The sequence below is a fragment of the Natator depressus genome, chromosome 1 (genome assembly GCF_965152275.1).
Source record: "Natator depressus isolate rNatDep1 chromosome 1, rNatDep2.hap1, whole genome shotgun sequence".
NCBI classification, from domain to species: domain Eukaryota; kingdom Metazoa; phylum Chordata; order Testudines; family Cheloniidae; genus Natator; species Natator depressus.
The window spans coordinates 181,882,166-181,909,518 of NC_134234.1; the positions used below are offsets into that span (position 1 = coordinate 181,882,166).

At 42.3% G+C, this 27,353-nt stretch overlaps 1 protein-coding gene across 1 annotated transcript in view; it reads right to left on the reverse strand.

Annotated features, from left to right (window-relative positions):
- Positions 1-235: 235 nt before the first annotated feature.
- VGLL3 (vestigial like family member 3) overlaps positions 236-27,353 on the reverse strand; it is a 39,897-nt gene continuing 12,779 nt past the window's right edge. Inside the window, exons 2-4 of the mRNA XM_074971733.1 lie at positions 25,286-25,541; positions 17,732-18,232; positions 236-5,827 (exon numbers count right to left, since the gene is read on the reverse strand). Of these exons, the coding sequence (XP_074827834.1) occupies positions 5,784-5,827; positions 17,732-18,232; positions 25,286-25,541 (801 nt within the window). The 3' untranslated portion in view covers positions 236-5,783. The remainder of the gene's footprint in view (positions 5,828-17,731; positions 18,233-25,285; positions 25,542-27,353) is intronic.

The window sequence follows — 27,353 nt, forward strand, 5'->3', positions numbered from 1 at the left end:
ACATTTTGTGCCCACCAACACCGTGGGATGGGGATCAGGCATTAGAGGCTGCTCCTGCTGACACAGCTGTCATTGAAGTCTTTCTATTGACATCAGTGAAAGCTAGATCAGGTCTTTCATGAGCAGGTATCTTAGTTTTCCATGATAAACCCCCCCCCCCCAAAAAAATTCTCCAATAAAAAAAACCAACCACAAACATTTACATTTTCCTGTGATTAAAATGAAATACTGAACTTTAGTTTTCCTACACACAATATAGACAGCTATCAGGTGAACACAATGTTTTATTGATATATTTGCAATTTTTAAGCTGACAACCCAAGCCCCACCACTTGGGGCTGACAACCTGAGCCCCACCCATTCTTCTAATTATCGGAATTTTTGGTTATCCAATCTGGCCCTGGTCCCAGTTAGATCGGATAATCAAGGTTCCACTGTATATGTTTTTATTTTTTTCCATAAAATATAAAAACTAAAGATCTCTGTAAAAACACAAACTCTGCATTTTTCCATGGCAAATGGGTTTCTAGGATCCCTGCTCAATAAAATAAAATGAGGGCCTTTATTTTGCTATTCCCTTTCTAGGGCTCGATCTTGCATAGTGGTGGGCATTAGGTGGCAGATCCTGCAAAATGCTACATGTCTGCTATGACATTCTGAGCACCCCTCATCTCCAACGGGAGCTGAGAATGCTCAGCACTTCACAGGAAGCTTAAGCACCTTACAGGATGCAGCCCCCAGGAGAGCTACTGCAGGCTGCTCAGTTCAGTGCTCTTAACAGAAGAAACACTTTTTCTAGTCAGGGGATGCCAAGAACCTCAGAGTGTGGATTAAGGGGTCAGCAACACTGAGTTTCAGGAATATCTAGTTCCCCTGTTGGGTCTTGTTTGCCCATGTAGAAAGGGGATTGGGTACAGCACTAGGCAGAGGCTGTCCAAGCATCCGCATGAAATGCAAGAGGTACTCTCCTCTGCTCCAAGCATGTCAGGATCAAGCTTTGTAAGAAAACTACCTTTAGCACTCCTGTCACTATTAAAGGGTTTGATCTTGCTCAGGCAAAAGTCCCATTGACTTCAACAGGTGCTTTGCCCGAGTCACAACTGCAGACTGTGCCCACAGGTCTAATACTAAAAGGCAATGTTTCCTTAAAAACAAAAAATCCCTTCTTGCTGGACCTGGGAGTTCAGTTTAAAAGACATATATGTCAAGTGAACTTTTTTTCTTTAAAGCCTCTAATATTAATAGTTCAAACACGCTTTAGAAATCTCAAGAGGCTGGAATATTTTTAAAAAACAGATTTTTTTTAAAGATTTTAGATGAACAGAAATGTAAATTAATGCTCTATTGCTAAGAAGAATTGTGCCTGAAGTGAGTAGAATGACCCATGGTCAGCAGTTATGCACTTGTCCACCACATGAAAACACATTGCACCTCTGTTTATATACACCTGCTGACTGCCTGGTCACATTTGTAGGTACAACCAATCAGGGTTTATCAAGAGCATTTGAAAGCCTTTTGTACAGACAAAAGAATTTCACGCAACCCTGAAGTCATGGAGAACATAATTAAATGCAAATGTCTAAATATTCAGGGTCAGATGGGATTTACCATACAATTCCAATCAATTTCTAGAGGAAGTGACGGGAGGGGAAGGGGATAAAATATACTGTATAACAACTCCAAAAAATATGGGAAAAGACAGTGTTATTTAAAAAGCATGTTTTGAGGAAGAAACTGTTTTTTTTTAAAAAAGCGGGGGGAAAAAATCCAAGATTTCCATGTTATAAAACACACTCTCTCTCTCTGATTACCTTGCAGAATTATGTTTCTAGTACTGAAAAATCTGAAGAATCAGAACAAAAGTAGGTCTGCTCCTACCAGGAGAAAGGTATTCAAAATTTCCAACAACTGTGTCTGCTGTGTAACTAAGGGCCATCTTGTACCATCAGTTTTTAAGCTGGAAACTCCCCCTATATTAACTATGGGGGAGTTCAGTTTAAAAACTAACGGACAAGCAGAGTCTCAGAAATGGTTCAATCCAGTTGACAGGTTCTGTTCCTACTTATAATCTGTGAGAGTGGTCCAGTTTACTTCACAGGGGGTAGGATCAGACCCCAGATAACTCAGAAGGCAGAAACCTCTACAAAAAAAAAAAAGAGTTAAGTACTTAATCATATAAATTTGATTGTTTGTATGGACACAAAAATCATTTTGGCATCTCCTCACGGAAACAGTAATAAAGTACATTATGTTAGTACTGGCCCTCACAAAATAAATCTCCCATTTTCCTGGGAGGGCAGTAGAATTTAGCATATAAGCAATGAGATGATTCCTTTTGCAGTGTATTAAGACTTGTAGACTGACTGAGCCCTGTTTTTACAGACCTTTTCTCTTATGTCAGAACCTTTCCCTTTTATTTTCACTGCCATCAGTACTCTCAAACTGAAGTGTTGTGAGTACAGAATCTGCTCCTTCAGGAATGGATATCAACCCTACATCTGCTTCTCATAAGCCCTTTTTCTTTTCTTTTCTTTTCTTTTTTTTTTTCTTTTTTGGTGAAGTAAATCTGCTGACTTCAACTGTAAAGGTTTTTCATGTGGAAGATTTAGACTATATGAGCAAGCACATTACTACAGCTTTGGTTTCTTTTTTTTTTCCAGCTGATTTCTTAGCAAAGATCAGTTTAGTTGCTCAGTTTAGTGAAATCAAATTTAACAAGGAGGAAAATGTAATAAACCTTTAAGTCAATTGATCGGCTGCATTAACTCTTACGCCAGTAGCGCATTTTTATTGGCACTCTGTCTACCTGACCCCGCAGAGGGGCAGAAGTACTTTAGACTTATTCTCAGGTTCAGCCAGTGGAAACAGCCCTTATGGAGTGAGCAGGAGGCGGTAGGATCTTCACTCATTCATACCTTGTTTACCTGCTAACCCATAAAAACACTACTACTTGAGATTCAAGCAGAAACTTTGGACCTAGTCCTACTGCCTTTTTAGTCACTGGGAGTTCTGCCATGGACTCCAATGGGAACAGGAGCAGGTCCTTCCAGGCTCTGTTGTTGCAAAGTGGAGAGCAATCAATTGGCCACTACTACTAGAAAGAGGTGAGCCAATTCAGATACAATAAGAACCAACCAAAATCAAAAAAACTTTTTTCTTGGTTTGTTTTTAGTTCAAAAGGTTTGGTTAGAACCTTTCCCTTGCAGGCCTAGCCAAATCTACAAAAAACTGTTTTTCACCATTTCCAGCAAAGCCAAACCCAGGGCCTTCAGGCACTGTCACAAGGGAGTCTGATCTTGCAGTATTTCTTGAACTACAATTTTCCTATAAGTAGCCAAACTTTTAGAAGCTTATGCTAGCTTCCTACCCTTGAGGTTTTCCCGTTGCTAACTAACCCATTGAGCAACAAAGAAACCAGCTCCCCCAGGAGAGCAGCATTGCTATGAGAATATAGTGGGAGTGAAGTTCAGCATCAGGAAAAAAATGTTAATGATTAGGGGAGATAGGAGGAAGGAGTTAAGGATGTTGTAATTGGGACTCAGATCTTCAGGCGTTGCAATGCCTGACTACCACTAAAAAACTGGGCCTAATGCCCCAAATCAGCAAAATATGTGCTTTAGCATTAAGGGCTTAATGCTGAGATTCTGAGTGCCTCCATTTCCAGCGAGCTTCCATGGGAGTGGAAACTGCTCAGCCCCTCACAGCACCAGGACCTAAGAGCGTAGAGGAAGGTTGTCTCATCAGGATATAGAACTGAATTTCAGGAGGTTGAGCACATACAGCTCCCATTCACTTCACTTGGAGTTGTGGGTCCTCTGCACTTGTAAATCCCACATTTAAGATGTTCACTGCCCTAAAGACAAGTCAGCCTCTGTCTCAGTACTGATCACACTTAGATTATTTTTGTTCATCTTTTGAATGTTTTGGCTGGGAAGGCTGGTAGCAAAAATAGAATACATGATAGGAATATTTTGAAAAATGAGAGAAAGCTTAAATATGTATTTTAAAAGCTGAATGGAGCAAAAAGGCAACATTTGCAAACAATTACTGCATTACCAACTTCAGCCCTCATTCTGTAGTGAGCACTACACAGGCAGACTCCTGAACCTATAAAAACCTCACTGACGTCAAGGGAGCTCTGCACATAGCTCCACCTGCACCAAGATAATTGCAGGATTGGTTTGTTTGTTTTTTAATATGCAATGCTACAGCCCTTATTCATGGAATTAATCCTTACTCACACTGGCTTCCAAAGGACTCCTCATGTGTGTGGAGGGGGGGGGGCTTCTGGATCAGGCCCAATCCAGCAATCCTCTTGCAAACTTCTGTGGCTAAAATTATCAAAAAGTTATCTCAGAGTGGATTCTTAAATGGACAGCCTAAGGCTAAAAATTCACAACTGCACATGAAGTCCATAGGAGCTGCAGGTGATCAGCCCTTTTCAGATCCAGTCCCTGACATGTCTCAGGTTGGGTAACCACACAATGAGGGATCAGAGGTCAACTTTTGAAAACTTCAGCCCAGGTTACATTCAATAGGAGTTGAAGGCACTCAAGCAACTCATACAAGCTCTTCAGCAAATTGCAAGATCTGGCCTTATGAAAACACTTTGTTTCCACGAGTTGTAGTTTTTGCAAAACCTGTATTTTATCCTTGAATGTTCATGTGAAAAATATCACTCTTCAGATGGCCTAAACTGAAACTCCTGCCTCCCAAAATTATTAGAAATGAAAATATCAATGTGTGTGTTGATGGATATCACAGAAAGAGGGCCTGATCCAGAGTCCCCGGATGTCAACGAGAGGCTTTCCATGACACTGGGCCAGGGCCAGGCTCATTTTCTCCTTTAAGTCCATATAAATATTTGGTCCGTTTTGAAAGAACGAATGGGTTGATACTATAGTTCCTATAACAACGTCAGACTTTGCCCCATGCTAAAGGTTTCACACATTTCTTCTCATAGTCAGCACAGCCAGCGCAAAGCCATTTTCAGAAGCAAGAAAAAGAAAATATAGACACCATTTCTACAATCTGACAGGCAGGAAGAATATTTAGCAGAAATCTTAAGAGTAAATTATAGCTGTTTACGCTAGAATAAAGGACAAGAAGCTGCAAAATCTTGCAAAACGGAAACAATGAAGGATTGGACTAGGAAAGGGTTTGCTCTTTAAAAAAAAAAAAGAAGACAATTGAGGTAACAAAACGAACACACAAATACAAACATCTAAAAATAAGCATTTTATACATTTCTTGTCAGTGCTTCTCTGAGAGCAAGTTCTTTAAACAGAACTTAACAATTTAACGATTTTTTTAAAAAAAAATATGTCATCCTAAAATAGTCCACCAACCCTACCCCAAACTTTCTGTATTTCTACAAAAATCGACACACAACGCGCTGCAAAACCCCTGTTCCTGAAAGGATGAGCACTGGAGTCAAGGCACAGTCTTTTCCCTACCATCAAGGCTGTGCATAAAAAAAAAAAAAAAAACAACCAGAACAAACAAAACCAAACACTGGGAAAGGAGCAAAACGGAGTTAGGTTGCACAGCTGCAGCAGGGCTCAGATGAGGAAAGAAAGAAAAACAAGTTTTTTTTCTTCTATGTTCTGGGACCCAGAAGTGGCCTGCCAAAGAAAAGGCTCAATAGCAAAACCAGAATGACTGGCTCTTCCTCTTCTCCTTAGCGGTGTGTCCTCTGCCCCCGGGCAGAAACAGTTAAGAGAGTTTCAATATCATCATCCCAGCTGTGGGGATGCTATCCGGTGCTCAGATGCATCTGATCTTCAGAACCAAGAAGATTCCTTGCTCTTGTCCTGATGCTGTAAACCTAGTTTTAGGGAAGGGGGAAAAAAAAATGAACGAACATTTGATAAAACATTCCCTTCACCCAAAGAAAGTGAGCTGGGGTAAATATATTTATAAAAATCCCGTATTAATAGTCCATCTACACTACAACTGGGTTGGGGGGCACCTGTTTACAACACTGCTGTCCCCCCAGGATAAGTAAGCAGCCCTAAACTACACTAACGCCTTAGACATGCTTGCATGCTTCAGTAATGCTGATAGTTTACACTGAGCAAAACTGTATCATGTTTTAACTTCATTGGGAGTCGTAATCAGTGCAATCTAAGTGTTGTATTTGTGGTATAGATGGGCCTTCATGGAGCAGAACCAGTTTTCTCACAGAATTAGCTCGTGGTTCTACTCGAACTTTACCTCTTTTCTAGAAAGCCTGATACATTTTAACATTTTAGGATCTCAGAGCCATCTGCGGTTTTTCACCTTGAATAGAGGGTGGCAGGGGTGGGGGGGAATTCCCACAGCAGGTGAAAATATCAAGCAATTTCACCTACAGCACATCAGATTTTTAGCCAAGAATTGCTTGTGCTTTCACACAGGGAAAATAAATGACTTAGCTTGACTTTGGTATGAGTTTCTCTGATATTTTCCTTTATAAACGTCAAGGACCAGCCAATAAATGTGCTGTGCAGGGGCTTTCATGTTATAGCAGTGGAATCTGTGCTGTAATCTGGAATTTATCTAGTCCAGAGGGATTTACTCTTTGCTAGAGTTACATCATGAGAGAGCTAGCACTTAGAAACAGACAATACAAAGTGTAGAAAAAATACATACAAAAAATGTACTCGCTAGGTTACTTATAGCAAAACATATAAGCTAAGTGCTTTGATGTCCTATTACTTTAAGCAAACTGAGAGAGACAAGGTCGATGAGGTAATATCTTTTATTGGACCAACTTCTGTTGGTGAAAGAGACAAGCTTTTGAGCTGCACAGGGCTCTTCTTCAGGTCTGGGAAAGGTACTCAGAGTGCCACAGCTAAAGACAAGGTGGAAATTGAAAGATGTTTCCCATTATAGCCATAAGATGACAGTTATCACCATGAGAAATATTCAGCAGCATTTCTGCTCTATATTGAGCTATAAATAGTATTGTCTTCCTATTTAGTACATGAACAGTGCCACTAACTCATCTGTTGTAAATTCACTACTGGCCTAAGCAGGTGTAAATTCCCATTTGGCAAAAATGTCAGGAGAACAGCTTATTTTTATCATCATATTTAAACCCCAGTCCTGATTTGCCTAAACCTAACTGTAACATGTACTGGATCAGACCAGACCACCACCTCTTTTCCCCATGAATGTATATAGCTAAACTGCTGATGATGAATAGCACCTCAGAAGCCAGCTACAAAGTGACTAGTTATCGCTAGTGGAAGAGAAGAAAAATATATTGCTCCATCCATCCGAGGATTTCAAAGGCGTTAGCTTATATTTGTGAGGGCTGCAACTGATAGGTGGGGAAACTGAAGCACAGAGAGGTTTCGTGACTGTGATTATGCCAAGAACAGAACCCAGACTGTCCAACTGTCAGTCCTCTACTTTAATCACCAGCCAAGCACTGATCTTCAGCTTAACATAGGGATGGCAGAAGTGTGATCCAGGAACAAATGCAGCTTACAGACGAGCCAAATGAAGCATATGCCTACCCTAACCTTTAATAAGGAGACTACTGGTCCCAGGGTGCCAGGTCCAGCTGCCTAGATCTGGATAGAACACAGCATGCTGGGACCTGTGGACTCTGCTGGCCATAACTCCATATTAAAGAGGAGGGAGGTTGTTGCTTGCTCTATTTTACATCTCCTATCAAATTCTCATTGTTCCCTTCAGTTAGGCAAAGCTTGGGCATCCTTGATGTAAAGTATCTGTCTTTAAACTTCACCCTGAGACTACGGGACTTGGTTATGTGATGACACTCTCATTCTGTTTAGGTGTCAAATTTTGCTTCCCTGGGAGTGACACACACACCCAACCCAAAATACAGGTTTTTTTTAAAGTTACTTCAAAACCAGCTGTTGTGATTAGGTGTTATTTTCCCCTTCTATCTACAGAAATATTTTATAAAACAAGAGAGAGTCATTAGCCAGGCAGACATAATTAGAGGGTAAGAAAGTCATTAAGGTGCCCCAGCAAGCACTAAGGACTACTAAGAGGCCGTAAAAGAGGGTGTGGGGAAAGGAGTTAATATGGTTCTAACAGCCTTAAAAACAAAGACATCTGTTTAAGAGGATGTAGGTTTGTTGACAGAATGCAATAGCAAGGGACTAACTCATTGATCAGCTCCACCCTTTCCACTAGGTGTCTTTGCGGTAAACAGATAGACGAGGGACAGTAATTAAGCCCATGCATCTATAATTCATAGCTACTGAAAACAAACAAAAAACTAAAGTTTCACTTATAAATCTTGAGCATGGAACTGTTTATATGCCTTTTCTTCATTATCTCCTCACCCCTTTTACTGGAAGACAATCTGCAGTTCTACCAGCATGCTGTCCCAGTCTAGCCAAGTTTCTGAACAACAGTGCTTTAACCGATAATAGGCTGATTGAGCAAACATTTTCCTCTTTAGAAAAATGTCTTCACTTGTCTTGCATGACTCAGAATTTCCACATTTGAGAGAAGTGTCTATCTGCGAAATGCTGGCACTGTGACTAATTACTGCTTGTATTCAAAAATGAAGTCATTTAGAAGAAGTCTAACCCAGCTAGTGAAATTCAAAGACAAAGGGTCAAATTTATGGCAGGTGTAGATGGAGTCAACTCTCCTGAAGACCGTAGGCTGTGCTCACTTAAGCATGCATTGAATTTGCCAGTGGCTTCTAAATATTTCCAAAAGGAGGGCTGCATAGGCAGCTGGACAAGGAGACAGAAGACTACATTTGATTTACTTAAATTGTATTTTATTCACGTGATCCTCACCTTCAATATTGAGATATAGACCTCAAATACTCTAAAATCCCCCGTTAGAAGAAGTAAAAGCTCTTCTTCTACTCCCAGAACATCTGTACAGCAGCAGCGCTTCTAGCACACTCTTAATGGGTAAATAATCCTGTTCCCATTCCCCCCTGGACTACCAATGGTTCTGGAGGCAGCAGAATGAGTATGGGTCCACTGTACAGGGGGGGTGGATGGACAGGATGAAGGATGCCTACACTTCCTGGGTGCTGTACAGCACTGTTCTGCCACAGGCATGCTGTACCCCAGTGCATAGGAGGTGAGGAGTGGATTCTGAGGGTGGAGTTGGTTGGACCACAAGTTCCAGCAGCCGTTCCCCAGGACTGGGAAGCCCGGCAGTCACAGCTTACTGCAAAGTTGTGACAGCTGTGGAGCAGCTTTGTCGTCTGAGGGGCAGGGTGTGGATTCCCCCTTCTCCTGGGGCCCTGGCTAAGTGCACAGCCAAGTTGTTGGACCTGCACATAGACAAAAAGGATTTAATCCAACCAAAAGTCTCAAAGGTGCCCACTAGGGGTCATGGCCTAGTCAATGGCCTCTCTTTACACAGGCAGCACATGCTGGCAGGCTACTCTGTTACAGCCTGATCTAAAGCTTATTGAAGTCAATGGAGTTACACCAGCGTCAGAGCAGAGACTCAGGACCAGTTACACATAACGCACCGTAGCGTCAGTTTCCTCCAAATTCTATGCCTTGGGCTCTCGAAACTTCGGTAGGGCACTCTTCACCCAAGGCCACCAGTTTATAATGTATTAAGAGATTTTGCTTTTGCTTAAAAATTGTTTAAGAAAAAACCCACAGTGTTAAAGCGAAAGTTTGTAGGCATGTTAATTTTCAGCACAACATGTGGGGATTAAACTACATTTAATGGGAGCGAGGTACCTAACTCCCACCCCCGCATCACACTAAAACTTCCATGAATCCATGGAAGTGTAAGAAGATGTGCAAAACAGAGATCAGTACTTTACCAAATCATTGTTCATGGAGCTAACAATGTTCTGAATCACAAATTCCCTGGGTGTTGATAATATACAAAGGAATCCCCTCTTCATGACATTAGTCACTGAAGTATTTTGGCATCATCTACTCATGAGACCAGAGATCTGACTTAGAACAGCAGAATTGCAGCAGTGTTACTGGCATTGGTAAAATTACAGGCTGGTCTCCTCTGGTGATCAGAACACCCTCATTCAACATAATTCAAAATGAAGAATTTTGCAAAATAATTTTTTTTATAATCACATGTGACAGCAGCAAAAGAAGTGTGGCCCACAGTAATTATTAGGAAAAGGATAATTGCTTAAATATCGGCATGCCTGTAAAATGTATGCCAAATGATTTTTTATACTAATAATTTAAAGCTCATGGGATGTGATACTTGACACCTATAGAGGCTGATGTCCTTCTTTTCACCAAAGAGGTACAAGCAATGACAGCTAGAGTTCAAGTTTTCCTGCCAATATGCCGCTATCCTGTTCTGGATGGACCATCTCTCTGAAAGAGGCTAGTTCATTCCCCACAGCCATTGAGTTCTTAGCCTTTCTGCTGATGCTGCCAATTAATGCCAAATGTCATTATCCTTACCCTTATCCACTTAGAATCAATTTTCAGGTAGGCCCCTGAACAGTCGCCAATTGATATAAACTTGGTTGCTGCCAGCCTGAGCTAGATGTGAACCACTGATTTAGAAGTGAAAGGCTCCATATGCCATTACTATTCTCCTGGGCAGCCCACTCCCCTTCCCATGCAGGATACAAAGTAAGGTAGTCATAGTCAACCCAAGGCCTTAGAATGACATAGCTTTGGGGCCGTGTATGAGGCTCTGGGGGAGTGCATGCACATGATTGAAACTCCTTTGCTCTGCTTGATCTCATGCAGAATGCCAGTCACAAGAGCACTCCCCCATTCCACCCAACTCAGGCAAAGCTGGAGGAATCAGTTCCAAGCCATGCCCTTTCCAACAACCAGAAAGGGGGTAGAAGGGAAGAAGAGAGAGAGAGATTGAATATTGAATACAGTCAGAGGGCAAAGATAATCATGATGCAACATCCTACAATTTGCCTTTCAATGTCTTTATTGCGTCAGTACACAACTATGTTGAGTCATGATGATGCAAATATTTCAATACAATGTTAGACTGCTGTGTCTCACGAGCCATTACTCTGAGTTGCCCAGCCTTCCCGCCCCCCCCCCCCAGTTATAAAGAATCAGAATATCAGGGTTGGAAGGGACCTCTGGAGGTCATCTAGTCCAACCCCCTGCTCAAAGCAGGACCAATCCCCAACTAAATCATCCCAGCCAGGGCTTTGTCAAGCCTGACCTTAAAAATATCTAAGGAAGGAGATTCCACCACCTCCCTAGGTAACGCATTCCAGTGTTTCACCACCCTTCTAGTGAAAAGATTTTTCCTAATATCCAACCTAAACCTCCCCCACTGCAACTTGAGACCATTACTCCTCGTTCTGTCATCTGCTACCACTGAGAACAGTCTAGATCCGTCCTCTTTGGCACCCCCTTTCAGGTAGTTGAAAGCAGCTCTCAAATCCCCCCTCATTCTTCTCTTCCGCAGACTAAACAATCCCAGTTCCCTCAGCCTCTCCTCATAAGTCATGTGTTCCAGTCCCCTAATCATTTTTGTTGCCCTCCGCTGGACGTTTTCCAATTTTTCCACATCCTTCTTGTAGTGTGAGGCCCAAAACTGGACACAGTACTCCAGATGAGGCCTCACCAATGTCGAATAGAGGGGAACGATCACGTCCCTCGATCTGCTGGCAGTGTCCCTACCTATACATCCCAAAATGCTATTGGCCTTCTTGGCAACAAGGGCACACTGTTGACTCATATCCAGCTTCTTGTCCACTGTAACCCCTCGGTCCTTTTCTGCAGAACTGCTGCCAAGCCATTCGGTCCCTAGTCTGCAGCGGTGCATGGGATTCTTCCGTCCTAAGTGCAGGACTCTCCACTTGTCCTTGTTGAACCTCATCAGATTTCTTTTGGCCCAATCCTCTAATTTGTCTAGGTCCCTCTGTATCCTATCCCTACCCTCCAACGTATCTACCTCTCCTCCCAGTTTAGTGTCATCTGCAAACTTGCTGAGGGTGCAATCCACGCCATCCTCCAGATCATTTATGAAGATATTGAACAAAACCAGCCTGAGGACCGACCTTTGGGGCACTCCACTTGATACCGGCTGCCAACTAGACATGGAGCCATTGATCACTACCCGTTGAGCCCGACAATCTAGCCAACTTTCTATCCACCTTATAGTCCATTCATCCAGCCCATACTTCTTTAACTTGCTGGCAAGAATACTGTGGGAGACCGTGTCAAAAGCTTTGCTAAAGTCAAGGAACAACACGTCCACCGCTTTCCCCTCATCCACAGACCCAGTTATCTCGTCATAGAAGGCAATTAGATTAGTCAGGCATGACTTGCCCTTGGTGAATCCATGCTGACTGTTCCTGATCACTTTCCTCTCCTCTTAAGTGCTTCAGAATTGATTCCTTGAGGTCCTGCTCCATGATTAGGGTTATACACAGTGCTTAATTTGTGCCTGGGCTTGCCAGGGCTGAGCCCTGGCACCTGTAGTCTTGGCAATTCATAGCCCCGGCACCGCAGGGCTTTCTGCATCAGGTATGAAAATAACCTCTTTCATTACAAATTAAGCACTGGCTATATACCAAACTGGGGACATTCCAGTGAGTCTGCATGACTGTGTTTACAGCACATGGCATTCTGAATAGTAAGAAGTAAAACATCTGTCAGTTTGAATCCTGATGCTTCTGCAAATGTATCAGCTTTCTCATAGGTTTTCAGAGGGATATATCAGAAGGATAAATACCAGGGAGGGAGAGGAATTATTTAAGCTCAGTACCAATGTGGACACAAGAACAAATGGATATAAACTGGCCATCAGGAAGTTTAGACTTGGAATTAGACGGAAAGTTTCTAACCATCAGAGGAGTGAAGTTCTGGAATAGCCTTCCAAGGGAAGCAGTGTGGGCAAAAGACCTGGCTTCAAGATTAAGCTTGATAAGTTTATGGAGGAGATGGTATGATGGGATAACATGATTTTGGCAATTAACTGATCTTTAACTATTCAGGGTAAATAGACCCAGTGGCCTGTGATGCGATGTTAGATGGGGTAGGATCTGAGTTACTACAGAGAATTCTTTCCTGGGTATCTGGCTGGTGAATCTTGCCCACATGCTCAGGGTTCAGCTGATCGCCATATCTGGGGTCGGGAAGGAATTTTCCTCCAGGGCAGATTGGCAGAGGCCCTGGGGGTTTTTCACTTTCCTCTGCAGCATGGGGCACGGGTCACTTGCTAGAGGATTCTCTGCACCTTGAAGTCTTTAAACCATGATTTGAGGACTTCAATAGCTCAGACATAGGTGAGAGGTTTATTGCAGGAGTGGGTGGGTGAGATTCTGTGGCCTGCATTGTGTAGGAAGTCAGACTAGGTGATCACAATGGTCCCTTCTGACCTTAATGTCTATGAGTCTAACATAGCACTACAGAGTTGAGCTTTGAGCATAGATTGGCAATTATAGTCCAGGTTCTCTTCATTGCCTTGCGCCTTGTGTAGTCACTTACACCTATGCAAAATGCATGTAAATACTACCAAATCAGAATTATCCACCAACTGTACCTGTGCACCAGGGATTTACACATAGGAGCAAGGCAGCGTGTTTCAGGCTCGATTAAACCAGTAAGGAGGTGCCAAGCTCTGTGACCTATGTTGAACAGTTAGCACTCTGTTCTCAAAGAAAAGAGTGAAAGCAATTGGTACGTTGAAACCAGAAGTTTAAAATGAAAGAAAAAACAACAAACAAAAACAACAAAAAGCAAGTAGTTGGTAAATCACCTTCCCTTGCATTGAACACAAACAAGTCAGGACCTATGGAGTAATCCACACCATGATAAAAAAATGGTTTTTCTGATCTATGCTTCCTTAAATAACTCCCTATATCATCCTCAGAAAGTTGAGTCAACTGCCTGCCTTCATGACTGTTGGAATTGCTATCATGCTGAATCAGCCCACTAGTCTATCATTGGCAATGGCAATTTGCTGATCCTTCAGAAGGAGGTAAAACCCTCTCATTAATGTAACTTGCCTAAAACCATGTCATATGAGGAGGAAAATATTTGTTCCCAATCCTGGCAGATTATCAGTTTACAACGTGAAACATAATTACCCTTGTATTATCTGCACTGCTGCAGATGTTATTAATGGCCATAAAATTGTCCAGTACTTTAAAGAATCCTGTTACGCTATTTTTCTTAATTTCTTGAGGCAACAAGTACATAAGAACAGCCATACTGGATCAGACCAAAGGTCCGCATAGCCCAGTATCCTGTCTTCCGACAGTGGCCAATGCCAGGTGCCCCAGAGGGAATGAACAGAACAGGTAATCATCAAGTGATCCATCCCCTGTTGCTCATTCCCAGCTTCTGGCAAACAGGGGCTAAGGACATCATCCCTGCCCATCCTGCCTAATAGCCATTAATTAACCTATCCTCCATGAACATATCTAGTTCTTTTTTTAACACTGTTATAGTCGTGATGAAGCACAGTTTGACTATATGTTGTATAAAGGAGGGTTCTGGCTGGGGTCTGCTGAGTTGTAGCAGTTAATATAGGAGACAGACAGAAAGAAATGTTAAAGAGATTTTTAGCAGTTGACTTTAGCTTAATTATAATTGGGTTTTGGTTTCATGTTATTTTGACTGAAAAAAGATCCAACACTGTGTTCATCTGGCACAAGCCTTCCCCACCTGTTCTTTTCCCCCTGACACACATTAGACTAAGTAAGAGAGTGGATCATACTCTAGCAAATAGATCAGTCAGGTATGAAAAAACCCAGAGGTATGAAAAACCCCCCCTCAACTGAAATCCAACACACATCTCAAGGAAAGGGGAGCTGGAGGAACCTAATATTCCTTCAGTAACATAATTGCATGGAAGGGATTCCAAAAGTAACATATGGTCTGCATTGCTGCTGGTAGATAACAGATCAGATAAACACCCATCAAAGAAGGAAGAGCATGACAGTATAAACGAGCTCTATGATACTTATCAGTCATTAGTGCCCTGCACACATGCTCCCATACAGATGCTAACAGTGGTGCTAGACTGCTACTGAAACTGAAGTTCTGCTACAATAAGGCGTAGCTACACTACAGCCGGCGGGTCACGTGTGACCTGTAGTACAGTAACTCCTCACTTAACCTTGTAGTTATGTTCCTGAAAAATGCCCCTTTAAGCGAAATGATGTTAAGCTAATCTAATTTCCCCATAGGAATTAATGTAAATGGGGGGGGGTTAGGTTCCAGGGAAATTTTTTTTCACCAGACAAAAGCCATCATATATATAAATACAGTATAAGTTTTAAACAAACAATTTAATACTCTACACAGCAATGATGATTGTGAAGCTTGGTTGAGGTGGAGGAGTCAGAGGGTGGGATATTTCCCAGGGAATGCCTTACTGCTAAATGATGAACTAGCACTCGGCTGAGCCCTCAAGGGTTAACATATTGTTGTTAATGTAGCCTCACACTCTACAAGGCAGCAGGAATGGAGAGAGGGGAGACAGCATGGCAGAGAGAGACAGAGATACATACCCGGTGTGAGAGAGAGAGACATGCATTGCCCCTTTAAGAACGCTGACCCCCCCCTCTTAATACACCGCCTTTTTAGGTAGATCAGCAAGTTGAGACAGCAGCTGCTGCCAGCAAGCTCCCTCAGTCCTGAGCCCCGTTGCGTCCCATCCCCCCGCACCGGCTGTGGATGGGGTAAAGGAGCGGAGGGAGGGGGACACCCTGACATTAGCACCCCTCTTCCCTCCTGGCTTGCACAGCAAGCAGGAGGCTCCCAGGAGCAGCTCCAAGGCAGAGGGCAGGAGCAGCACATGGCAGTGGGGGGAGAGACAGATGAACTGCCTGGCAATTGATAGCCTGCTGGGCTGCTGCCCCACCAGGGACTTAGGGGAGCAGGGAGCTGATAGCGGGCTGCCGGTCCACCCTGGTTCCAAGCCCCCACCACTACCTCCAATGGGATGCTCTTCCTGCAAGCAGTGGATAAAGCAGGTGGCTGCCAAACACCGTTACAAGGGAGCATTGCACAACTTTAAATGAGCATGTTCCCTAACTGATCAGCAACATAACAACGTTAACTGAGATGACTTTAAGTGAGGAGTTACTGTATTCTAAATGCTCTCATCTCACCTATGAAGAGTGCAGTATAGTCATTATGGAATGATGTCTAATACAAAGACATCAGTCTGGAGTCTACATGATCCCTATCAAGACTTTTAGGATGAAGACATTGCTTGCCGGCACTTGTGGTCTCTTTACATTGCATCCCCATATTACAGATGAAGGAGGCTGCAAACTGTTCCATTTTACAGAAGGTAGGTATGGTAATCAGGCGCCCCATGGAAAATGAATAGATAAACTGCCTGGGCACTTCTTTATGAATTCACTCATTATTTCCTGCAAGATTTTTTTAAAAAACAAAATGCTTCATGTAAATCATTTGGCTGGGTCAGGCTAAATGCTAGGAGCCCAGTTCCTACTGAAAGTCAGTGAGAGCATCAGTAGGAAGAAGTCACTGTGATGTTGCACCCCATAAGGCTTTATGGAAATATGCTTATGAATGTATATATGACATAACTGGAATATGTCTTATGCTACATACGCCATGTAACGTATCTCTGTAAAGGTTATGGTCTACTGAATCTATTCATCCTATCTGTATGCATGTGTCATTTTGGTATTCAAAGTTATGAATATTGGCTGTATACTTGTTTGATTTTAAGTAGCCTTAGTAAGGCATTTGGTCAGCTTCTTTAGAGAGGAATGTGCAAGTTAAGTGCCCAATCAAGAAACACTTAAGTTGACGATAGATGCCAATCCACATCTGAACTTTCCTGGCTATGTGGCTTGGCTTGCAAAGTTCTGAGTCATGCATGGACATGTGACTTGCCCATGTGACTCCAAAACTCCATTTTGTAGCTATAATTCTGCACAGGCGGAGGGAGGGATTTAGCCCCACAAGGAGAAACTATGTAAAGCCTTAGGAGACCCCTCCATTTTGTCTTCAGCTGGCTCAAGAGATAACCTCTCCACCCCCGAGGATACCTGAAAGAAACTGGAACAAAGGACAGTAACTAGGGGAGTGTGAGTGATTGCTGGGCCCAGCCTAGAAGGAGGCTAGTCTGTAAAAGAAACTTACTGGAACACTTCTGAGGGTGAGGTTTTATCTGTATTCAGTTTTCTTACTGTATTAGGCATAGACTTGCGTGCTTTATTTTATTTTGCTTGGTAATTCACTTTCTTCTGTCTGTTATTACTTGGAACCACTTACATCCTACTTTTTGTATTTAATAAAATCACTTTTTAATTATTAATTAACCCAGCATATTATTAATACCTGGGGTGGGGCAAACAGCTGTGCATACCTCTCTATCAGTGTTATAAAGGGCGAACAATTTATGAATTTACCCTGTATAAACTTTATACAGGGTAAAACAGATTTATGTGGGTTTGGACCCCATTGGGAGCTGGGCATCTGAGTGTTAGAGACAGGAACACTTCTTAAGCCACTTTTGGTTAAGCCTGCAGCTGTTGGGGACGTGGTTCAGACCTGGGTCTGGGGGTTGCAGCCAGCTAGCATGTCTGGCTCAAACCAGGCAGGGCACTGAAGACCAAAGCTGCCAGGGAAAAACAGGCTTAGAAGTAGTCTCAGCACATCAGTTGGCAGTTCCCAAGGGGTTTTCTGTGACCCAACCCGTCACAGTCACAATCAGAAAAGTATTTGAAAGATTAGATGAGAGGCTCTGATTTAAGTTCAGGGAATCTATTTAGTCACTGCAAATAACTCCAATTAGTCAAGCCACAGAAATGAACAAATCACCTTACCTGTGTCAAACCCGAAGCTTGGCACGATGTCCACGGTTCCGTGAAAGGCTCCAGCCCATGCTGAGGTAGCACTGGTGACAGTAGTAGGATCTGTCTTTGTCATGTCACACTGTGGAGCAGGAATCCTGGCTGCACGTACTGAAGGCATCAATAGGGATCCATACCGTGGGTCAAGGTGAGAGCTGGGATGGTGATGATGCATGTGTGGATGGGGGTGATGGTGATGCATGTACACATCATGCATGTGCGCATATGAAGGGCTAACCTGAGATGCTAAAGGATAATGCCAGGATTCTGATGCGGTAGAGGGAGGAGGTGGGGCAGTCTGATGAAGGCTGTGTCCTGGCCAGCTGCTAGGATCTGCTGTGTGGAAGGTGCCTGGTGCAGTGACTGGGAAGTCAGGGTGGGCTCCACTCAAGCATGGCGGAGGGGGAGGTTGATAAGAGCTGGTCCAAAATGAAGTTGGGAAACTGCTCCGTTGGCTTGAAATTGTTGAGCTCTCTAGAAAAAAAAAAAGTATAAATACTGAAAGCAATTGACAGATTAGAACTACCAGTTAAAAACAAAAACACAGCACAAGTAGTGGGTGAAGTAGCTTGCCACCAGTTTGCATTGCACAGGAACAAGTCAGGACCTGTGGAGTAGTCCACACGATGCCCATTGAATGCTCTTTCTAATCTATCCTTCCTTAAGTAACAGGTTAGATTAATATATCTCAAGGACAGCAGGAACCCTTATGATCATCTAGTTTGATCTCCTGTACATCACAGGCCATGGAATCTCACCCAATGATTCTTGCATCAAGCTCATAATTTCTGTCTGAACTAGAGCAAATAATTTAGAAAGAATCCAGTCTTCATTTAGAGACTTTGAGTGATTGAGAATTCACCACTACTGCTACAGTATAAAGCTTTTCCTGAAAAGAAAGCTTTTTCTGCAATAGACATTTGCTACTAGTTCTGCATATGGATAATGGCAGGCTAAAAGATCTTGTTAAATTGATTACCTTGTTAAATTGGTGGGGTATATCATGCATAATACATCTTATCTTACTTCCTTATAGAATTGCAATTTGGCTCTAAGTCCAGTGTACAATTGCTGTAATCCCGCACTTTACTAAAAACAAGGTATGAACCTCAAAAGCTGCATGCAAAATAAATCTGTGTTTTCATATTCTGAGTCCTCTCTCTGTCAAGTTACCAACAAGAACTTTAGTTTGTTACACAACTTTGGGTGAACTCCAGCTAAAGAACTTTAATAGAACAAACCATTTAATTGGAAATAAAAGACCTATTTACATTCACAATTGGGGTTCAATTTATGCTTAAGGAGAATTCCAATACCATTGTATCATAAAATCACATTTAAACATTCCCTCTTTGTAAGCAGTGGTTAGTGTTTTTGATGCAATGACTAATACCTCCAATCTACTGGCTTCCTTGTCAAAAAAACTCATGGTTTTTAAATATTACTTAAAAGAATAGCCCTATTTTTAATAGAGGGGGTTTGAGGCCAAAGATTGAAATAGATTAAAATATGGGATTCCACCCTGTTATGAAAGAACACAGTCATAAAAATACCCAATGGAGGGGAAAAAGTTGGTGAAGTTTTATGTTTGACTAGTCAGGGAATCCTCTGTGCCCCATATAAAGTTTATAACAATACTTATATTAATTGAGAACTATTCATTTTTACAAGGATCCCCAAAGAGACTTGGGTGAAGACTTCTTTTAAAATGAATAGATGCTTCAAAAGCCATTAAACTGCACTCTGCTGACTTTAAACAAAAACAATCTTAAAAATAAAAACTGTAAAATTGCTTTGTTTGTCTGTCTGCACCATTAAGACATATTTATGGGCTGATTCAAGGTCCATTAGAATCCTTCTGTTGACTTCAGTGGCTTTGAATCTAGCCACTATTAATAACTTTAGCTTATTGTGTATGAAATAAACTTCTATAATGGGTATTTTTTTGGCAAACACTATACGCACAAAAGCAAAAAAAGTTACCTTCATGCCAAACTGCTTTGAATGTTACAGGGCTATTTAGTAAAATACTGCATGTGTCTTTATTTAATGGGGCTGCATTCCATTTTTTTTTTTTGGTAATCTTCTTCTAAAGCACCTGATATTAGAAGATCATAAAGTGCATCAGAAATATGACTGATGTAAGCCTCACTACACCCCTGTGACTTAGGTATTCTTTCCATTTTACAAATGGGCATACTGAGGTAGAGAGTTAAACTCTGTTGCCAGCTCTCCAGGCAAGTTATTTAAACATCTTCCCCCACGCATATATTCTCCCCGTGACCGTGTTCCTCACTCCCAGTGCTTCATTCTCTTTGCAAGATAATACATCCTTATTTTATTCAGCTCATTGCCAGTATTTTGAGGAATCCATCCCCATTTTTGGGAGTGTGTGTGGGAAATACTGTGGCTCTTCTCAATGCTGAAAGGCTCCAAATCTGAACAACCCCATAAAACAAACAAGACACACACATACACAAGCCAAACAAATAAATTAATGTTCAAATGCTAGTCATCCCTTGGATAATTCTAGGTTACTAACAATGGGGCAAAACCTTCAACCACTACATTACCAATCTGGTTGAATTCAGGACGGCAAAAAAAAAAAAAAGTTTTAATATACAACAGGTATAGAGAAAAGGAGGACTTGTGGCACCTTAGAGACTAAAAAATGTATTTGAGCATAAGCTTCCGTGAGCTAGAGCTCACTTCATCGGGTGCATGAAACTACCTTTGTTAGTCTCTAAGGTGCCACAAGTACTCCTTTTCTTTTTGCGAATACAGACTAACATGGCTGCTACTCTGAAACAGGTATAGAGTAGATCAAATATCTGGTTGTTGCAAGCCAGTTCCCACTGAACAAGTCGACCAATAGCAATAGTTGGCTCTTGTTGTCAGACTCAGTTAAGAGTCCTAGGGACTGAATGGTCCAGGGAGGTCTCTGGTGGACAAGGTGTTACACTTCCACCCTAAGTGGTAGGGATCAGTGGAGAAGTTTGCACTTCTGCTGCCCATGCTGTACTTCTACTTGTGGATAAACAGGAGGACTATCAAGCCAGCATTTTTTATGAGCACTATGTAAGCAAATGACATTACCAACAAAAATGTCTATTATACATTCTATGAGCCTTTCAGTTGAGCCACAGCCCAAAATGGCACACATGGGAATGTCAGTTTCCATTGTAGCAGAAAGTTGTTCCTTCCCCTTACTTTTCAGAATGAATGAGCATAACCAATAGTCTTTACAGACACTACAGTGTCAGATACCTATGAAAGAACCTACATCCTAAGGTGGCATTTTAATGGTGAGACAATCATTTGGGCAGGGGAGATGTCAATTTGGCCATCTGGTTGATGTCAACCTGACACTGTCCCTATGAAAGAAAACAAAAATACCAATCAGCTTACATTGGCCTCCATAAAAAAACAAAACAAAACACATGCCATTTGCCAACAGATTTACCACAGTCATTTCCTTTTCTCAATATGAGGGGAGAGGTGCCAAGAGCCTGCAACATCTGAGATACCATAGGGGTAAACTAATGGAAATTGTTAACTTTTTAATGGTGGTCAGCATACAGTGTATTGCACTGAAAACATACCAGGCTTGCATGCTAAGAAAGGAGACAATTCTTTTTAGAATTCTCTGCAGTATAACATTACTCTTCAGTTACTGCTACCTGAGAAAAACTTTCAGTTATGAAGAATAATGGGAAAAAATATGATTAATCTTAAAAACATCTTCCAATGTAGTCTATGCCCAAGATTTCAGGGAATTTTGAAGAACCTGTGTTGTTCAGATATTTTAAGGACAAAACTGTCTGACACTGGTGCTAAATTAATTTTGGTTCAAACTAATAAATGATTTTCTTATAAATTCCTTCAACATTCAAAAAGGATAAAGTTTGCTGTTTTGGGGAGGATGCTTTCTATTTTGCACTCTCTCTTATTAATGCAAAATACAAGGCATCCTCCCCAAAACGGCAACCCTTATCCTTTTGAGTGGAAAACTCAATTCAACCTTAATCACAACTAGCGCCTCGCCCCCACCTCAAAAGCAGGAGCTCTTTAAATATTTCCTGGATCCAACTGTTATGCCTAATTCAGGATTCAGGAGAGATAATGCAGGAAGAATAATGTACAACACACTCCTACCCACTCCCAATTTTTTCTCTGTATCTTTCCACAAGGCAATTATAAATGCATTGCTTATTTCTTTTGCTGACCTTTCAAGGAGTTTGTTGACTATGAAATTGAATGAAACTCCAAACTACCCTTGATTATTATTAATAATGTTAACATCTCCAAACTAACAAAGCATCAACCTCCTCCATACAAACTAATATACATTAGCTAACTAGAGCACATTAACCTTAATGAATGAACTGGAAGATTGAAATAGAGTGACTACCTTTTTTCCTTCTTTCAAACTAGAATGCTGAGAGATTTCATCCTAATTTACCTTGAAAAACAAGTATGCTACTTATTTCTCTGACTATAATCTGCAGAACCAAAGCGCTCTTTTCAGCATTCCACTGGGGCACCTTTACACTAGCTAGACTGGTGCAAAGGGGCCAGAAGGGATGCATACCCTCCTTTCCTCCCCCATCCATGGAATACTTTCAGGGCAGAAGGATCTTTGCAACAGCACTGGTTACATGGGGTATTCTGTGTCAAAAGACAATATTGGATGAGGCATTTTTATGCTGGGCTATTCTGTACCCCTGCAAAGCCCCACAGGAGACATGGATAGAGCTGATCAGGAATTAGTTTTGAGATTTGAAAAAAAAAATCCGATTCTGCACTGGGACAAACTAAGACCTTTCAAAATTTTATGAACTCCCCCTTCCAAAAAACCCAACAGACCGAAACACCCCAGAATATCCTATAGCCCAGTGGTCAGGGCTTTCACCTGGGAGGTAGGAGACCCAGGGTCCAGTCCCTGCTCCGTCTCATTTGGAGCATGGACTTAAACCCACAGTCTTCCACATCTCAGATGAGTGCCCTGACCACCAGGATTTTGGCTATTCTGGGGCACATGTGTCCGTCTGTTTCCCTCTCATCCTGGACTTGAGAAATCTTCCCAATTAAAGTTTTGTCAAAACTGACCCCTTTCAGCAAAAAGGTTCGGTGGGTTCGGTTTCAATGAATTGGCATTTTTTGACACAAGAAGTTGGAAAATTCCTAACCAGCTCTAGTCCTGGAACCAAAGACAGGTGCTGGAGAAGGAGTGAAGAGCGTATGATGCCATAGATGTGACAGACTCTTCCCATCCAGCACGGAATGTGTGAGGTCTGCATGTGGACAGATCTTTTCCTTTTCCCAGTGGTGTTCAAAAATCCTCTCTTTTATCAACCGTGAATTTCATTAAAGCGCTGTTTGTTCCTTCTTCCAGATCACCAATTAAGATGTCAAACATGATTAGCCCAACACAGATCCCCCATGGCATCTCACTCACCCAGCTTGATATGTAGCCATTTCTCACCACTGTTGGCTTACAGCCCTTCTGCTAATATCAATACACATCACAAGATTATTTCAATTATTTTTGAGTAAGGTTGTGAGAAACACTGTATAAAATGCTTTGTTTACCAAAATCCAAATATATTATATCTACTACTCTGTCTTCATCCACTAATCTTGTAATCCTATTAAAACAAGCAATCTAGTTTATCTGGCAAGATCTGCTCTTTATAAAACTCACACTGCTTGTTTGTTCATCCTTTGACAGACACATACTTTACGTACTTATTTAGCCCACGTTACTATCGTATACAAACACCTCACAATCTCCATTGTATTTGTAACCCTTCTGCCAGGTGGAGCCAGCAGCAACCAGGGCTGTGTTCAATATCTAGGGGTTCCTTTTCAACAATACAACTGGCTCAAGCCCCCACCCAGTAACCTGGGAAAATTACACCCCACCCCGATTGCCTTTGAGAGGCAATATTTCCCCACTCGCAAGCACAGAGTCTGAATGTTGAAAAGAAACGTTTAATGAAAGGAGGGAAGTCACCAGACAACGAGGGAAAAATGCCACAAGCAGGATTCATAATCATAAAACGGTGAGCAGAACACCCACCCTAGAGTGCGTGGGGCAGTACCTTCTGCCTCATGTTCTTGAGTTCTACAAGCAAAAGTTCCTTTTCTGTGCCCCTCTCTGCTCCCTCACCATATTCCACTCATAGTGGTTGTCCTTGGTCAGTGAGGACCCAGGGTTCAGAGGTGCATCTGTGTGAGTTCACCTCCCACCCAGGGAAGAAGGCACCTGCTTGCTCCGCCATCTGAGCGCTTGCTCTGGCTGGCCGCCCTGCCAGCCGCTCATTCCACTTCCGCCGGCCAACTGCTTGCTGCTCCTGCTGGCTGACTGTCAGTTACCTTCTGCTGCCACCTGCCTCTCTGCTGTGACCTCTGCAGGTCAGTCTCTTAGTGATGGTCAGCTCTTAGTGATTTTCAGCTTTTAGCAGGATGGGCAGAAATGTTGTCCCACCACAAGTGATTTCATCTCTCATTTAAGCACTTGAAATAACAAAGGCTCCTAATGAAGCCTATTTAGCTCTATCTTTGAACAGTGGGGAAGAACAAGTTAAACCAAACAAGGGACCCTTAGGGAGAATCCACACCTCCTGGCTGGGACACCGGTCACCACCCCTCTGACTTTCACAGGGTTCTGGCATTCAAGCCCTTTGCTTAGCAAGGTTCTTTCAGCTGAGGGTGACCCCCTCATTTGGGACAGGTTAAGCACAGTTCTGCTCCCTTTTATTCATATAATAAACACAACAACATTGATAACAGTATTTCACTATCCCTGCATTCAGTAATAAAGTGATTTGTAATGCCCAACACCACCAAAGTTGATCACTTTGAGCAATACCGCTCTCTCTGCTGGATATCTAAGCAGAGTAGGTGTGCATGTAAATACAGTTTGCTCCTGAAGTTTCTCCCCCTCACAGCTAGCTATCAGGGGAGAGTTCATTCACACCCTGCTTACATATTTATGATCACAACACCTCAGCATGGAAGCACTGTACTATTATCTCCAATTTACAGATGGGGATCTGAGACACAGAGAGACCCAATGACCCTGTCTAGGGTCATACAGGAAGTCTGTGGCAGAGCAGGGAATTGAACCTGGGCCTCCTGAGTCCCTGGCTAGTGCCCTTTATCCTCTATGACCAATTTTTTCAAACTTTGAGGCTTAAAGTTATGCCTTAGATCTCACAGCAGTTCCTTCTGAAGCCACATTAGCTCCTTCCTGTTCCTCAAAGCCTTCAGTTGCCCCACTGAATGCCAGGGGGGATTTGAAAAGCCTACATCCTGTACATCTTTGATTCTTGCTCTCTGCCCTTCACTTCCAGCCCTTCGCCTCCAAGAAATTCCTTGCTGCTTCCACATACTCTGGAGCAAGGGCATATTTCCACCACAAATAAATCAGCAAGATTCCAGCCATAATGCAGCATGTGTTGTCATAAAACGTATTGACTGCGTAAGCTAGACAGCATGTAGTCAAACTATTGCTTCTCTTACCTCTCCACAGAGGGCTTAGCCCTGCCTTGTTTTTTGAAAGGGCAGTTTCTGGGTTGAAGCTGCTGGCTTGATTCAAAGCTCTTGAGAAGTGTTCGTCCACTACTGACCCAATGTCTCCCTGGAAGTAAGTGAAAAGGACACAGCGAGAGTTAAGGTATTCCATCTCAGCGGGCTGGTCTTTCTCATCCTCCTCCTGCTTGCTGGGAAGGGTCACCTCCAGGGACTCTTGCATCTTGTTGTAAACAGCTAACTTCTTCTGGGATTAAAAACAAAAACAAAAACAAAACAAGAAGATGCATCACTAGTGGCAGTTTATGGAAGCACAACACCCAGTTTCCTGAAAGGAAATTACATATATTTAATATATATATTGCATAATGTCTTAAGAGTAAAGCTGGTAGAAAAAAAAGGAACATTTTAATGAACATGTTCACAAAATGACTGTCCCTGTTTTTCATAGAAAGTTTTCAAAATTTTTCAACCAGCCCCACTTCAGAGTTTCCCGTTGCTCAAGCACTCATTAAAGTCCCAGTTCTCACGGGTACTGAGCAGCCACCACTCCAAGTAAAGTTAATGGGAGCTGCAGTACCTCAGCACCTCTGAAAAAACAAACATAATGCAGATGATAACAGCTCAATCCTGAAGTCTTTACTCATCTTCACTGCGATGAATAGGCCCCAAACACTGTAGGCATGGACCCTAACTTTACAGAAGAGTGGGCTACACACTGTATAATTTAAAACATTCACTTTAAATAGGTCACTTTAGAACAGATTTTGTCATCCCCATTCCCTATAAACACCACCTCACTTGACACATACTAGCACCATGGGATGCAATGGAACCTGTTGTAATAACTGGGCCAACAACCTAACTGTTGTTAAAAGTATATAGTATCGGGGGTAGCCGTGTTAGTCTGTATCCACAAAAACGACAAGGAGTCTGGCTGCACCTTAAAGACTAACAGATTTATTTGAGCATAAGCTTTCATGGGTAAAATCCACTTCTTCAGATGCATGGAGTGAAAATTACAGATGCAGGCATTATATACTGACACATGAAGAGAAGGGAGTTACCACACAAGTGGAGAACCAGTGTTGACAGGGCCAATTCGATCAGGGTGGATGTAGTCCATTCTCAACAATAGATGAGGAGGTGTCAATTCCAGGAGAGGCAAAGCTGCTTTTGTAATGGGCCAGCCACTCCCAGTCCTATTCAAGCCCAAATTAATGGTGTTAAATTTGCAAATGAATGTTAGTTCTGCTGTTTCTCTTTGAAGTCTGTTTCTGAAGTTTTTTTGTTCAAGTATAGCTACTTTTAAATCTGTTGCAGAATGTCCAGGAAGATTGGAGTGTTCGCCTACTGGCTTTTGTATGTTACCATTCCTGATGTCTGATTTGTGTCCATTTATTCTTTTATGTAGGGACTGTCCGGTTTGGCCAATGTACATGGCAGAGGGTATGTAAACGTTCATGATATGTCACAATAACCTATAATAACAAATGTTGATGGGAAAAGGTACAAAAGGGAGACAGATCCACTAAATTAGTCTAAACAAAGGGCCTACTGACATAACTCAATGACTGTGTTAAGATCATGATTGGTAAACAGGAAAATGTAGGTCCGAAAAATCAGTGAACCAAAATTGGTGTGTTAGAAACTAGGCCTAACAGGTGGACAAAATAATGAGGGGATGGTCTTGTCCACCTGACACTTCCTTAAAAAAAAATTAGGAGAGGGGGAGAAGAGGAAAGAACAGACAGGGGCTGCTGGAAAGGGCATCAGCATCATGGCTGCCTCTCAATCGATTCCTGGGATCCCGGAACTTTGTCATCCTGATCCTGAGAAATGTCGTATGCAAACCAGGCTGGGGAGAGGGATCCAGATGACATCATCACCCTTACAAGCACCAGCTGAATCCCAAACACCACCTGACATGAAGCAGGATCAGACTTTAACAACAGCAGCTCCAGCCCATTGCAACTAACTTCTTCTCTTTTGCCAAAAAAGGACAGTTATTACCATCTTTGATATCATCTAAGAAACTATCAAACAAGCTTTTTCCTTC